The following is a 15121-nucleotide window of genomic DNA, read 5'->3' as shown; positions in this document are numbered from 1 at the left end:
TGCATAGAATGTCAGGAAAAAGGAAGGGGAAAATCTAAGCCATTTAAAGCTCAAGATGAAATCCATGCGTTTTTCATTGACATTCAGACCGACACGTTGAACATATAGACTAGCTTTGCGACTAAGTAGGTACAATTTTAATAAAAAAATACATAAGAAAATAATTTTCAGGTTGCTGTGTAAAATGCGAGCTTAGCGAAAAAGAGAAGAATAGATTAAAACCAATTGTTAAATCCAAGTAAGCTTTATAGACTTAAATTTGGCAATAAAAAAAGCCTAAAACCTTCTTGCAACCTCGCCCCCCCTCCCTTATTTTTTTTATTTTAGTTTAAAAAGAAAAAATCCCCCTCCCCACAAAAAAAAACGATAGTTATAATTACAGGGTTTCGGATCCGCATTGATTTTTTGCGGATCCGGATCCTTGACAATAAAAATAAAATCACCAAACTTTTCAAAAAATATTTATTCTTTAATTCGAAGTCAAAAATACTTTTAATTTTCAAGTCTGACCCTAAACCTTAAAGATTGGCTCTTATTAAGAGAATGTCTGAGATTTTATATAAATTTAGGTAGATTTTTCCATTTTTTCCGCATTTTTTTAGTCCAAGGATCCGGATCCGCATTTTCCGGATCCGAAACCCTGGTTATAAACCTTCCAAGGACCTATGGGAAGCTGCAATATGAAGGAGAACCATATCGGTTCAGCGGATATCGAGATCCTTCGGTACAGACAGTCAGAAAGGGATCCTGATACTTATATGCAAGGATGATCTTATTTTAGAAACGAGAACGACATCGAGAGTGTAGAGTGGGATAATGGTGAACTCAAAGTTGGAGACACTGTTTATCTGGCACCATCTGCTGTTACAAAGTTGAAAGCAAAACCAAATAGATTTGCTAAGGTAATCTTATACAAGGAAATCTATGTATGCAAGAGGCGCAAAATCAAAATTAAGTAATATATTCGGTATTATTGAAGAATTGTAATGGTAAAAACAAAATATTTTCGAAATCGTAATCATAATCTGGGTCAATTGTTGTCAATAAATGGCTAAATATGACTCTCTGTGAAGTAGCGCTCTGCGATGGTCGTTACATCTAGTCTGATTGTTTGTTAATTTATGTGCTTTTGATTTAATCAAAGCGTTTGATGGTGTTTGATGGATAGCCGTAATTTATTTTACTGCTAGACGCTGCTCTTAGCATCTAGGGGATCTGCATTCATAGGGGTGAAAAGAGAGTAGATAAGTAGCCTAAAACCATCTCAAGGCTCAAATCCAAAATTAAGATAGCCTCAAACCATTCTGGGCCCTATGTGAAGCATCCCAAAATTGAGAACTCCGTAAGTTTAGTAGTTATTAAAATCTTAAGCTTTAGACATAAAACCATACTACTTTATATATTTAATAAGAAAAAAGATGAAAGACTCATTTAATTATGTAAATTAGGAACACGCAATGAAGAAGATAGTTGATGACGAGGAGACCTACCCTGAAAAGTATAGGAAATCCAACCATGTCAAGGGAAATAATTTCAAGACTCCAGATCCGTTTGTAGTCGCCAGAATTGTCAAGTTTAGAGAGGACAGCTTAGGTGGGATTTCTTGTTGTTGACTTAACCTTTTCAGATTTCACAAATAAAAGGAATAGTAGCATTAGCAATATTCCGTTAAATTGTGAGCAAGCTTCCAGTCAAATGCGCTTATCAAGTATAAATGTTTTTAATAATAACCAAACGCATAGTATGATTAAACGCATATTTAAATACAGTTTGATCTAATAACCGCATTTGACTGGAATCTTATAACTTTACGGAATTTTGCGAAAGCTACGATTCCCTTTATAAGTATTGTTATAAAACCCAGCTATCTACCTAGACTAAGTGATGGGGACCATTTTTGTCTGCCAGAGTATTGCTTTCTGCTTTTTTTTTGGCGACTTGGCTGTGTTTAAATTTTCGACTCTATTGAATGATATTCAAAGATAAGATCCAGTTTTAAGTCGGGACAGGGTCCCCATCCCGTTATTCTTAAATATTTTACATACTCCCACATAAAAAATTAATACCTACTGATGGAAACCTTTTTAGAAAAAAATATTTTTATTCTTACTATACACTTACGTTGGAATAATTATATGAATATTTTTCAGGGGAAATAAAAATAAAAGTTGGCCTGTTTTATCGTCCAGAAAACTTGTATACAAAGTGTAAAGAAGAGGAAGCCAGTATCTTTCAGGTATTTAGTCACTTGTAAAATATGATTAAAAAACTAATTTTAAGTCCAATAAAGAATTAAAAAAGGTAGCTTAAAACTCGACATTTAATTCCAGTAGTTTACGACTAGCGAGGCCATGGATTAAATTCATGACTTTATTTTTGTTTCATTTTTAGCTGTATTGGTCAGAGGATACTGATACAGTTTCTGGAACCGCCTTACAGGGCAGATGTTATGTCAGGTATAATCTTTATGGTTAGAGTTAGAATTAATTTTTTTCCATTAAAGGCAACACTTAAAACATGTAGGTAAAAGGAAGAGATTTCACATTTGTCTTTAAAGTCCTGTTACCACACAGAACATCTTAATCTATTTTTTCTTGAAGGAAAAATCCTTTATGACTTAAATTGTCCGTCAATCCTTATTTTTCTGTCCTTTCTATAATAATTCTGTATTGTAACTCTGTAGGAGTTGTGATGAAAAGAGGTTATCCAGTGTGACAGAATGGTGTGAGAGTGGCCCAGACAGATGGTACTTCTCAAACACTTATCATTCAGGTACAGAATTCAGGGATGGAAGGGGACATTGGTCTGTTTATTAGACTAGTACCCAACGTTATATAGTAACTTTTTCTTATTAGTAACTTTGGGACTAAAACTCAATTTTGATTGAATTGAGTTTCCAAATGTTACAACCAATAATTAAATTATAATATACAGAAAGGGTAGGTACTTCTGTGGATGTACATCATTTTATCGGCCAATGTCTTATTCCTTGAGATCCCTTTAAAAAATTACATCGGCAATAGGTTATATTGTAAATTCTGTTTTGTTGACAGGAGACTTAAAACTGTATTCAAGAAAATACAATTTTCAATTATATCATATCCAGGAATCTTATGAGATTAGACAATTGTTGAGAAATTGGTGCATACCCCTATTTACATTAAACAAAATTTCTCCTTTTGTAGATTAATTTTATTGCTGGAAAGTTTTTACACTTCAAGTGCGTCTGATAATTTAAAGGAAAAACGACCAATATTCAAAATATATTATCGACGTATGACAGACTTTTAGCTAATTGTAATATAGTCTTGCAATTCTTACCATAAAATAAATCACTTAATTGTACAATTACATGTACTTTATTTAACACATAAAAGCATGCATGCAGAATAAGATACTATTAAAATGATAATATTATAACTTTGGTAAATAACTAAAACCTGCAGCTACTGGGGGCGAACCTAGTAATGCCAAATTCTATATTCAACAGACTTCTAAATCCCAACCTTTGCATAATATTTATTTGCAAGTAACAGCTTAGCATGGCTATCTCTTAAGGCTAGCCCTGCTCGTCCTTGTTCCTTTGTTAGCTGTCTGTTTTGCTTCTAGGAGCAAAGCTCCTCTTCAACCCATGCTACAGTAATAATATAATAATAAATAAGAAGGAAATATATTAACTTTTTCATCTCGAAGACTATAGTCACAGGATCGAACATAAATTTATCTATTAATTAAGGTGAAAAGAAAATAAAAGATCTAGAAGGTGAATCTGCTGAATTTGGAAGTGATCTTGAAGACAGCAAAGACATTCCACAATATCCAAATATCAAAAGGTAATTTATAATTTTAGTTTAAAGTATAACACTTTGCACTGATATGTTATTATGAAACCTAAAGAAGGGGTGTGATACAGTTCATGTAATTGTTAATTTTTTTTGGCTTCGTCTTTAGAGTTGGAGGATATCCTTAAATTCAATTGAACTAAAAAGTTTGGCTTATGTAACAAAAAATCAAAAATGGCAGAAGGCAAGTGACAGATAGTCTTGGAAATCCTAGACTAGAGAAACATTTGAGTACAACCCTTTAAATCTTCAGAAATACTGTGGGATTAACTATACAACGACTCTTTATTTTGTAGAAAGCTGGCATGCATGGATATATTTGCTGGGTGTGGAGGATTGAGCCAGGGTCTCCATGATTCTGGAGTGGCGGACACAAGATGGGCCGTAGAAATATTTGAACCCGCCGCAAATGCGTTTGCCAAGAATAACAAGGTGAATATCAGACAAATTCTACGTTTATTTCATAAGAATTTACATAAAACAAGGATGACAACATCCATAAAGCGAAGCACTGAAACGGTAGGACAAACGGACATTAACACTGGATCTACTGCAGTTCATGGTAAAATATTGCTGGTAACGATTGCTTCCTGTTTCCTGGCAATATTAGAAGATTCCTGGATCTAGCATAACAAGAAATATTTCTGGAGCTACCAATGTTTAACTTTCCTGGTTGCTGGCAATTTATGCATATTCCTGGCCACTGGCATGTTTGAAATATTCCTGTTAAAAAGCAATATTTCCCTTTTTAATTCCCATTTCCCTTTTATTACACTTACCCCACAATTAGATGTTGATAAGATTCACTCTACTCGAAGTGGCTTTTTTGGCATGGTTGTCTGATGTGGTAGGGGTTGGGAGGGTAGTGGTGTTTCTCTGTACTAATTAGGGGAGTTAGGATAAGGTATAAATTTTGCTCTGTTCTACAATAATTCATAGTAAATTAAAAACCTTAAACTGATCAAATGTAAATAATGAATTAGAGAGAGAGGGGGTGGGGGGTGAGACAAGACAATATGTTAAATATTCCGTCTTTCTGATTTTTATCAACAGTTAATAATACAACGTTTACGAAGGCGTAAAAAGTAACAATATAAAAGTAGTCACGAAAAACTTTAAGGGTAATAGGTCCTGGGAAGGTTTTTAACTATTTTAGTTGATTTGAGGGTATCATTCACAATCCTTCTAAGATAAACCGCCACAAGAAAAAAATATTATACTTTTTCGGTTTATCGTTTAGCAAGATCCCTCTGTGCACACAGACAGTCAAACACACATACAAACGGACACTTTGTTACTTATAAATAAGTATGAAACTCATTATGAAATTGTAACTTACTTTTCCTAAATATTTTGCTTTAAATTAAAATCCTTCGCTACTTTACATTGTAGATTATAGCAGTTGCACCCCTAGCATCATGAAGCTCCGTTTTTAAATTGGAAGAAATTGAGCAGAAAATAGCTTAAACAATAGCCTAAAATCATCATAGGACCTTGTGAAGCTTCTCTAAAATTAAGAACTCAATCGAATCAGTGGTTAGAGAGATCCTTATTGAGAAACAAACAAATATTGCTATATTGTCAACCTTGCCTACTTGAGTTTACAAGCATAAAAAGGAGGGAAGAGAATTTGAATTTAAAAAACCCGCCAAAAGTATCAGAGATTCAGGACATAAATGTGCGTTTTAAATTTAAAAATGGGTAACCAATTAGCTTTATTGTCAAGAGGTAACTTTATCTTAACTCAATTACCCACCAATTAAAACCCCATATTTTATAAGACGAAATTAAGATTCAATTTACTAATTCGTAACAATAACTAGTATTATTATAAAAATAAAGATACGGGATTGGTTGTGAGGTCGTTGGGATGCAATTCAAATTTTGGCGCGCAAGTGTTAAAACTTCTCTTCTCCCCCCCCCCCCCACAACTAAACCATCAAACCTGGCCGCAGCACTTTCTTATAATTAGGTTAGTTTAGGTTACAGGGGCTAGTATTAAGTTTTGCATTCCATAGGCGCTCAAAATCGTTGGTTTTACTGTTTGATTTCAGAGTCTCACTTAGAAAAAATTAATTTATTAATTAATATGTTTAAAATTACGAATGTATCTCCCCTTTTTATTTTATTATAAAAATATAGAGGACTGCCCAAATTTTGGCGCGAAAGTGGATATTAAGAAAGAAACAGTTAAATTTAAAGGTAAAGACCCCACTCTCTTAAATCCTTCCCCCACCTCTATTAGGAATGCACATAAAATAATTGAAATTACTGTCCCTTTTTAATTGTTGCTGTTTACCCCCTAAGAAATTGTGAAAAAGGGTATGGGGTAAAAACTCCTGTAAGCCAGTAATCTTCTGTCATTGCTGGTAACTTGGAAAATTTGCAGATTGCCAGCTGACAGGATCCTAGGATTTAGTGGAATTTGCGTGCTGCTGGATCCAGGAATCTTGTAATATTGCCAGGAACCAGGAAGCATTCGTTACCAGCAATATTTTACCATGAACTGCAGTAGATCCTTAACACTTGTATAGTATCTGAACTGAAAAATCGGAACATAAATGTATAAATGTCGAATCAAAATTGTAGGTAAATTTGTCGAAAAACTGCTTAAAAACAGGATAATGTTTATGGACATACTTACATTTTTGGACTTGATTATAGAGTTGCTTCGCTTATAATATTGTTCTTTGTTGTCCCAGGAATCAATATACCAAAAATCAGATCAAACGGATAATTAAAACACTTGAAAATTTGTTGTTAAAAAAGTAGAAAAATCAACATGTTTAAAATGAACGTACGGACATTCTGGTAATGATTATAGAGTTGCTACGCTTTCTAAATCGTACCCAACTACTACAGGACTCATCATGCAAAGTTTGAAAACGATAGGACAATTCTAACATGCCTAAATTAACGAATAAAAGCTATCTATCTCGGACGGACGGACGGACGGACGGACCGACCCTAATTATAGAAAAGCTTCGCTTTTAATATACCTATAATAATATTTTTAATCAAAACCTTTTTTGTAAAGTTGTAAGATTTTATTTTTGAATCTTAAGATCTCAATAACTACTGAAACGATTGGTTTCTATTTTTTAGGTAAGCTTCACACAGGTTCTGTGATGGTTTTAGACTTTTGTTTTCAGGTTTAAGTCTATGGGGTTATAGTTTTTTTTTCTTCGAATACAGAGTCCCTAGATTCTAGAGGCTTAGGCTCTAGTATTACATATAATGATAAATTGATCTTTTTGTATAGAATATAGAACTTATCATTAAAAAGTCTCAGCCTTAAGATTGGTAATATTTTTTAAAGGATGCAACTGTGTTTTCTGATGACTGTAATTTGTTACTGCTGAATGTTATGGATGGATTGTCACACAACAACAAGAAACAATCATATCCAAAGAGAGGTCAGATTTTAAACAACTTTTCGCTGTTTTTTTAGTATTGTTTGATCTGTTTGAATGTCAAATATTTTTTATAAATTACTATGATAACCTCTGTGGGGCTACCCATTACCCAATATAACTTAACCTAAGCTTACCTTAAGTAATAAACTCCCTTCCCCTCATATTTTTTATTTATTTAAAAGATAACGGGGAATGGTATCATTGCTCAAAGTACTTTGTGTGAAAGCACAAATATTTATTTTAAATTTTTCTTTAAGCCAAAAATTATACTAGCTTTGTGGGATTCTTTCTGCCATGCGGAAACTCATTAAAGTTGCATTGTTAGGGTTAGGACTGGAATAATATTTGTTTATGTAGGTGAAGTAGAGCTCCTATGTGGTGGTCCACCCTGTCAAGGATTCTCAGGTATACCATTATTAAATATTGTGTCTCACATTTACTGTATTTAAAGATTGATCGACGCTGATCTGCCAATTAGAGATCAGTCAAAATCATCAAAATAACACCGGAGATCTAACCCCAATTTAAGTCTATATCTTTATTAAGCCTTTTTGAAAAAATACCTTTGTTTATTTTTATTTTAATATTTAGAAATTGTTTCTAATATGATGCTTTATCTGATTTTTCAGCTACCTGAGAACCGGTTTTAATCCAGCGGATATTAATCTGTTTTGAAGCCATACTAGAAATTTTTTTTAAATGGTGGATAATCTCTAATTTTTACAGGCATGAACAGATTCAATGCTGGAGAATATTCAAAATTCAAGAATTCTCTGATCGCCACTTATTTGTCTTATGCAGAATACTACAGGTAAAACAGTACTGATTTTTCATGGGATCAATTACGAGATCTTAATTTACAAAATATGTATAAATTAGTATCTAATTTTATAATAATGATGGTGACCAAGTTACATATATATTAGGTATTAAAGTAAAAGAATAAATTGGGCATGAGCTATATGTAACAGAGGGCCACATTGCTGTGGCCCTCTGTCGATTTTGTATTTTGGTTCTTTGAAATCAGTTAATAGAGTCGGAAATATAAACTAAACACAGCCAAGTCCCTACAAAAAAAAATAGAAAGCAATTTGCTAGCAGGCAAAATGGTCTCCACCACTTGGTCCAGGAAGTTGTCTGGATTATATTTGCTTTTTTAGGCCACGATATTTTATTCTTGAGAATGTGAAGAACTTTGCGTGTTTCAAGAAGTCCATGGTAATGAAAAGTTGTCTGGCTGCCCTCGTCAGAATGGGCTATCAGGTAAATGCAACTTCTCATACATCCTAAATTCATAATACATCATTCGGTCCATATCTTAGGTAAATGCATATAGAATATAGGTGTTTATTATGACAGGGGAAGAATTATCTTCAATTTAGGTTGCTAACTTGGAACTCATTTATTGGTCAGTTCGTTTATCAAGCAGGAGGGAAGGGCGTGGAAGGGGAATCGTTTTTTTTGGTCAGCGTCAAGTTTCACGTTATTATAGAACAGGATAGTCTATTGTAAGATCTAAATAATAATAAATCCATTTTACAGTTAATATCGGATTAAGCTTAGTAATTTAAAAAATCCATTTAAACTCTGATTTCTCAAATTTACAAGTCAAAATATCTTTATTGGGTCACGAAGAATGCAAGTAGAGGCCAAAAAATCGTTCCATATACAGAAAATAGACATTGAAGTTTTTTTGTTGTCTTAAAAAGTTAAAATATAAATTTTAAAAATAATAATACTTATTGTGTTCAGTGTGCCTTTGGTATCCTGCAAGCCGGCAACTTTGGCGTTGCTCAGACCAGGAGGCGTGCCATCCTCCTGGCCGCAGCTCCAGGTGAGGTCCTGCCAACCTATCCGGACCCAGAGCATGTGTTCAGCCCTCAGGCTTGTCATCTTTCCGTTGACGTGGATGGTATCAGGTTCGAGACTCAAAGCAGGTAATAGTTTTAACAGTGCCAAGGACGTAAAGTAAATAAATAAAATCGCGAGTTTTTTCGAGTTTTGTACAGGCACACAGACGTACGAACAAAATGGGTTGTAATGACTTAAAAACTTAAATTTAAAAACCCTGAATAACTCGATCTTGTCCATATTGCCAATTATGATTCTTTATTTAATTTATTTTTAAGATGGAAGAATGCCGCGCCCCGTCGCACCACAACCGTTTGGGATACTATGTCTGATTTACCACAGGTAAATATTTTTTGCATGCTGTAATTGTTATCATTTAGGAAAAATATCATTCGAAAGGATTTGACCAATTTTCTTTCACGACTCTTAAAATTTACTAATACAAGTCACGTGAATCTGTTTTAAAGGGGAAGGAGAGGCAAAAACGCTTTATTAAAACCACCCATAGACTACAGTTATGAATTTAAATAGTCTAAAGAACATACGGGGACAGCTGTGAATCTTTCCTAAAATTGACAATTGGTTAAGTCGTTGTTAGTGAGATCTTAAATAATAGTTATTTCTCGCATCGTATTATAAATAGCTTTCCGCAGATATAGAATGTACAATGAAAAGATTAAAACCAGTCTTTTTAGCCTCGAGGTGCTGAAGGCACGGGCTAAAAAAACTAGCTTTAATCTTATGATTGTACATTTTTATACTCGTAGAAACGATGCTAGACATAGTTTTTTCGTATGGATTGAGAACCGGTTCTTATCCACCGGATTCGAATGAATACGAGAAAAACATTACTTTCTATAATAGAATATATATTAGATTGAGAATGGAGAGAGTAGAGATGTGATGAAGTATAGTAAGCCCCCACAGTCACACTTCCAAAGGAACATCAGAAAGGGAACTAAGGTCAGTAATATACTTTGATATCATTTACTATCAGTGAGGGAGATGATAATGTTTGTATATTAATCTGGTACACAACGTTTTTTAATAAGTTTTCTCAATAGTTGAGGTCTTATCCCCTAGGAAGTTAGGATCCCTGAATTCAAAATTAATTTGTTTATCATTGTCAAAATGAAACTAAACTATCATTTGACATTGTCACGTGATGAAGAAAAGATTGACAACTGACTAATCATATAGGACTTGTACGACCACGTGACCAAGAAAATGGCGCCCTTGATTGTGAAGAGATTCGAGTTTATTCCTACTGAACCTGGAAGCGATTGGAGGGATCTTCCTAACACGGTAATTCTTCAATTTAGACTAATAATTGAAGAATAGTTATTTCTCGTATCGTATTATAAACGGCTTTCCGCGGATACAGAATGTACAATTATAAGATTAAAACTAGTTTTTTTAGCCCCGAGGTGCCGGAGGCACCGGCTAAAAAAACTGGTTTTAATCTTATGATTGTACATTTCTATATTCGTAGAAAGCTGGATAAAATACGATGCTAGACATAGTTTTTTCGTATGGATGAGAACCGGTTCCTATCCACCGGATTTGAATGAATACGAGAAAAAATATTCCTTTATATTTCATGCAAGTGTATATGATAACCTATAAATGTCGTCTTAAGTTAATACTAGGAATTATAAAGCTTCCTTACGAAGTACAACCAATTCGTACCAGCATTATCATAGATCTTCAGCTTCAGGCAAAGAATACTTACTTCTTTATTTTCTAGCATAACATTTAAGGTTAAGTTTTAAATGAAAGTAAAGTTAGACTATTCTTATAACAAGCACGCACACTTATGTAAATCACGACAACAACAACGACAGACTGACGGACCAATTATTTTATTTTTTTTATTTAATGCTTTAAAAAAAATAAAAAGCTGAGATAATCACATTTAACCCATAATGTTACGGACGGACGGACAAAGTTAATTTTAAAGATGCTTTCCAATTAAAAAGAGAACTTCAAATAAGATTTATTTTTGTGATGTTTAGGTTGTTGAATTGAGTGATGGATCCAAGACTAGAAAGCTTGTGTATCTTCATAATGACAAAGTGCATGGAAAGTAAGGAATAGTTATTCATCGCATCGTATTATAGACAGCTTTCCGCTGATATTAAAAAGAAAAATTATAACTAAAAAATTTATAGTGTTTTTTTAGTATTCGTGGCAAATTGTCAGATACCATGCATGCTACACATTATTTTTTATTATGCTGAGAATCGGTTCTAATTCTGCGGATATTAATCGGCTTCGAAGCCATATTGGAATATTTTATCTTCAGACGTGCCGACACAAGCTGCTTTTGGCTATAAAATTGGTATATTAAATTCAGAGAGGAAAGGGACATTAGGACTGTAAATTCAATGGTCCCATTAGTTATATAATTACGTTGGTATAGAAATTGGGGACTTTGTATTAAACATTGATTGGGTTGTAAATTGAACTAACTATTAGTGCCTAATTTTTTCCACCAATGATTTTGGTCATAAGGGTAGTTTTGTTTATTATTGTACAACGTTGTAACACTGATTCTTGATCTTAACCTTTCCTAAACATAAATCTCAAAATTAAAAGAACTTCTGAATTTATATTAGTGTTAATAACTGTTACTATTATTTTAAGGAGCTCCACAGGTGACCTACGCGGCGTATGCCCTTGTGCTGATGGAAAGAAGTGTGATCCCAAGGACAAACAAACGGTAAGCTTTGTGGTAATGGATTTATTATCACTTGGATCTTATCACACTGTATTATCATATACTAGTAAAGTGAAACTTGTAGCTGTCTTTAATAAAAATCCCCTTTTACCACCTCCCCTTTTAATGGATGAACGAAATGACCAATTTATGAGGTCCTTATTAGCAACCTAAATAGACGAGAAAAATTACCCTGTCAATTACCCTACGTATATCCTTTATTCATTATTAGTTCGGATGTTAGTACCTTGGATCCTACTACAAAGGTATGGACTTTACGTTGTTATAAAGTTTTTTTTTCAGAACACCTTGATTCCCTGGTGCCTACCTCACACTGGAAACAGACACAATCATTGGGCTGGCCTGTATGGAAGGTAAATTATTTAGAAATACAAGAAACCAGGGACATTGGACATTGGTACCCAAAGTTTTATAACCACGTTAATTTTGATTAGTTTGTTCAGAATTAGTAGTATCCAAACTTTTAAACTAATAATATCAATCTACAGAGGCGGTATTTTTTTTGTTTGTTTTCATCGTGGTTTTTATTTTGTTGACCCTAAAGTTTTCATATATAGGATTGCAATAAATTAAATTTTAATCTATTTTAATCTTTGAATGTATAACTATTTTCCTAACAAATTTCCACCATTTTTTACTCGAATTTGTTTGCCATAAGTCTACCAAAGTATTAATTATGCTCTAAAATAAATAATATTATTTAAGTAAAGACCCCTTAAACATAGACTATTTAGGGTTGAATGGGATGGATTTTTCTCGACAACCGTGACCAACCCCGAGCCCATGGGTAAGCAGGGACGAGTGCTGCACCCCGAGCAAAATAGGTTGGTGTCTGTGCGCGAGTGTGCGCGCTCACAAGGATTCCCTGACGCCTACAAGTTCTACGGAAGCGTTCTGGAGAAGCACAGACAGGTACATCCTTGATAATTTCAAATCTTTTTGTTCCACTTTAGCTTGATGATAACTGTTTTAGCTTATATGTCTTTTGACTAAATTAGAGAGATGCATCACTTATTACAAGGTGCTTTAGCATCCTAGGAATCACCGTTTTAAAAACATTACTCAGAAAGGCTACGTCACCTAAAATTTCAAATTGAAATCTTTCAGAGTTATGTCTTTGATACGGACGGACGTTCCTTATAGTAGAAAAATTCGCTTAATTGGGTGGTTAGCTAAGATTTCCTGAAAGTGTCACCTAAAAATATTTTTTTTTCTTCAGATTGGTAACGCTGTGCCGCCGCCAATGGGACGTGCTCTCGGTACCGCCATCGGTCAGGCCATCGTTAAGGCGGGAAAACATGATTAAACTATATGATGGAGAAAAATCATAGATAGATAATCAAGAAAGTGCCTTTAAGATACTTTTCATTAATTAAAAAAATAGAAAGAATAAATAAGAAATATATTTTTTGGAACAAAAAACGTATCAGATCTATTTTATTTATTAACTGAATGTATTAAAATATTGAATATATATATTTAACACTGTATGTGACGTTCTACGTTTTAATTATTTTATATAATTTTAAAGCATTTATTGACTCCGCCATTATTATATTTTGTGATTTTATTTTGATGTATTCATTCTATGTTCATTATTCATATGTGTATTTTCAGAAAATAAATAATACAATGCATTTATTTACTTTTGAACTAGTTTTTCCTCTTTTATTAGCGAAGATTCTCTACAACTAGAATGTGAGCTACGACCAGCGTTGCTGTATTAGGATGTAATAATAATGGTTCTTGCAGCCTAAATACTCTTGGACACTAAGGATGTCTGTCCGCCCGTCCGTCTGTATGTCCGTCCAAGTAGTTTTTAAAAAAAACTGACATTTGCTAAAACAGGACTGAAGAAATAATTCTTTTAGATTGACACAAGTGACTCAAAAGGTTATGCGGATAATGATAAGTTATTTTCTCGTATTCATTCGAATCCGGTGGATAGGAACCGGTTCTCATCCATACGAAAAAACTATGTCTAGCATCGTATTATATCCAGTTTTCTACGAATATAGAAATGTACAATCATAAGATTAAAACCAGTTTTTTTAGCCGGTGCCTCCGGCACCTCGGGGCTAAAAAAACTAGTTTTAATCTTATATTTGTACATTCTATATCCGCGGAAAGCCGTTTATAATACGATACGAGAAATAACTATTATGAAAGTAGGAAATAACACGGCTAAGAAAAGTTGCATTTGCGGATCTTTTAAAGTTTCCACATAAAATATTATAAAAAGTTTGAAAGTGCATGGTAGTAATTATCAAGAGACATACTTTCATTGTTTAATAATACCCCCCGATTCTCCACACCTAACGGGGGATAGTTAAGATTCCCTCAGAGTTAAAGCTCCACAAGTTTTGTTTAATCAATTGTTATGGTAGATGGTCCAATACTTAAAGAAGTTTTTATAGGAAATTAAATTATAGTAGAATATATAGTTCTTATAATTTTATTGGATTAAACCCTGCATTTTACATTTCTAAATAAAATTCACAACTTTTTTTCTATAAAAATCTGTATTATTAATATTTAAGAACTGAACTTATTATATAATACTTAGATAGGCAAGTTTATTTTGTGAAATAATATATCTATATTTCCAGTATGAAATAATAACAATTTCGTAGGCCCGGGCCCATAGGACCAACTAATATGGAATTGATTAATATTAAAGAATGTTATTAAAAAATTTAAGGCCTTTTTGATGAAATTTAAATTAAAACATTCTTATGCTGTAAAATAAGAAATATAACCAACCTAAAATATGGTCAGGTAAGAAGATGTCCAGGAATCTAAAGGGTTAAACTAATGAACATCACTTATGAAAATACACAAAATTACCCATTCTGTAGATTACAAAAGTGGTTGAAACGTTTGGACACTCGACTTTATGATCAAAGTAAAAGTCCCCAACGTTATATCCACATATATCCTATATCCATTACCTCAATAAAGTTAACAGATGAACTGAAAATAGTTGCCGAATGTGTACGCAGTTTCCTGAGTGTTTCCTCATCCTAGCTCAATATTTACTACTAGCTAAAAAAGCTGCAAACTTAAAAAAAAAATCAAAATTAAAAAAATTCAAATGTATAATGTATAAATCGTTTATACATTCAAATTTAAATTTTTTTAAGGGAAGTTTGAAGATTTGTAGCTAGTAGTAAATATTGAGCTAGGATGAGGAAACACCCAGGAAACTGCGTACACATTCGGCAACTATTTTCAGTTCATCAGTTAACAAGTTATAAGAACCAGGTCGAATG

The 15121-nt window shown here is 33.3% G+C and overlaps 1 protein-coding gene across 2 annotated transcripts in view; it reads left to right on the top strand.

Moving 5' to 3' along the window:
• Window positions 1–13494, top strand: part of LOC145316913 (DNA (cytosine-5)-methyltransferase PliMCI-like) — a 28439-nt gene extending 14945 nt beyond the window's left edge. For both annotated transcript variants that reach the window (XM_080157732.1, XM_080157731.1), the window contains exons 25-45: window positions 172–238; window positions 782–902; window positions 1449–1593; window positions 2151–2236; window positions 2392–2456; window positions 2684–2772; window positions 3737–3833; window positions 4139–4274; window positions 7162–7258; window positions 7616–7663; window positions 7985–8069; window positions 8419–8521; window positions 9011–9195; window positions 9388–9451; window positions 9986–10072; window positions 10310–10414; window positions 11125–11195; window positions 11756–11831; window positions 12132–12202; window positions 12584–12761; window positions 13069–13494. In XM_080157732.1, coding sequence (XP_080013858.1) covers window positions 172–238; window positions 782–902; window positions 1449–1593; window positions 2151–2236; window positions 2392–2456; window positions 2684–2772; window positions 3737–3833; window positions 4139–4274; window positions 7162–7258; window positions 7616–7663; window positions 7985–8069; window positions 8419–8521; window positions 9011–9195; window positions 9388–9451; window positions 9986–10072; window positions 10310–10414; window positions 11125–11195; window positions 11756–11831; window positions 12132–12202; window positions 12584–12761; window positions 13069–13155 — 2063 coding nt within the window. In that variant the 3' untranslated portion in view covers window positions 13156–13494. The remainder of the gene's footprint in view (window positions 1–171; window positions 239–781; window positions 903–1448; window positions 1594–2150; window positions 2237–2391; window positions 2457–2683; window positions 2773–3736; window positions 3834–4138; window positions 4275–7161; window positions 7259–7615; window positions 7664–7984; window positions 8070–8418; window positions 8522–9010; window positions 9196–9387; window positions 9452–9985; window positions 10073–10309; window positions 10415–11124; window positions 11196–11755; window positions 11832–12131; window positions 12203–12583; window positions 12762–13068) is intronic.
• The last annotated feature ends 1627 nt before the right edge of the window (window positions 13495–15121 follow it).

Source organism: Acartia tonsa, chromosome 4 (assembly GCF_053477335.1).
Source record: "Acartia tonsa isolate MP-2025a chromosome 4, ASM5347733v1, whole genome shotgun sequence".
Classification (NCBI taxonomy): Eukaryota; Metazoa; Arthropoda; class Copepoda; order Calanoida; family Acartiidae; genus Acartia; species Acartia tonsa.
This window is presented reverse-complemented; position numbering and strand designations above follow the sequence as displayed.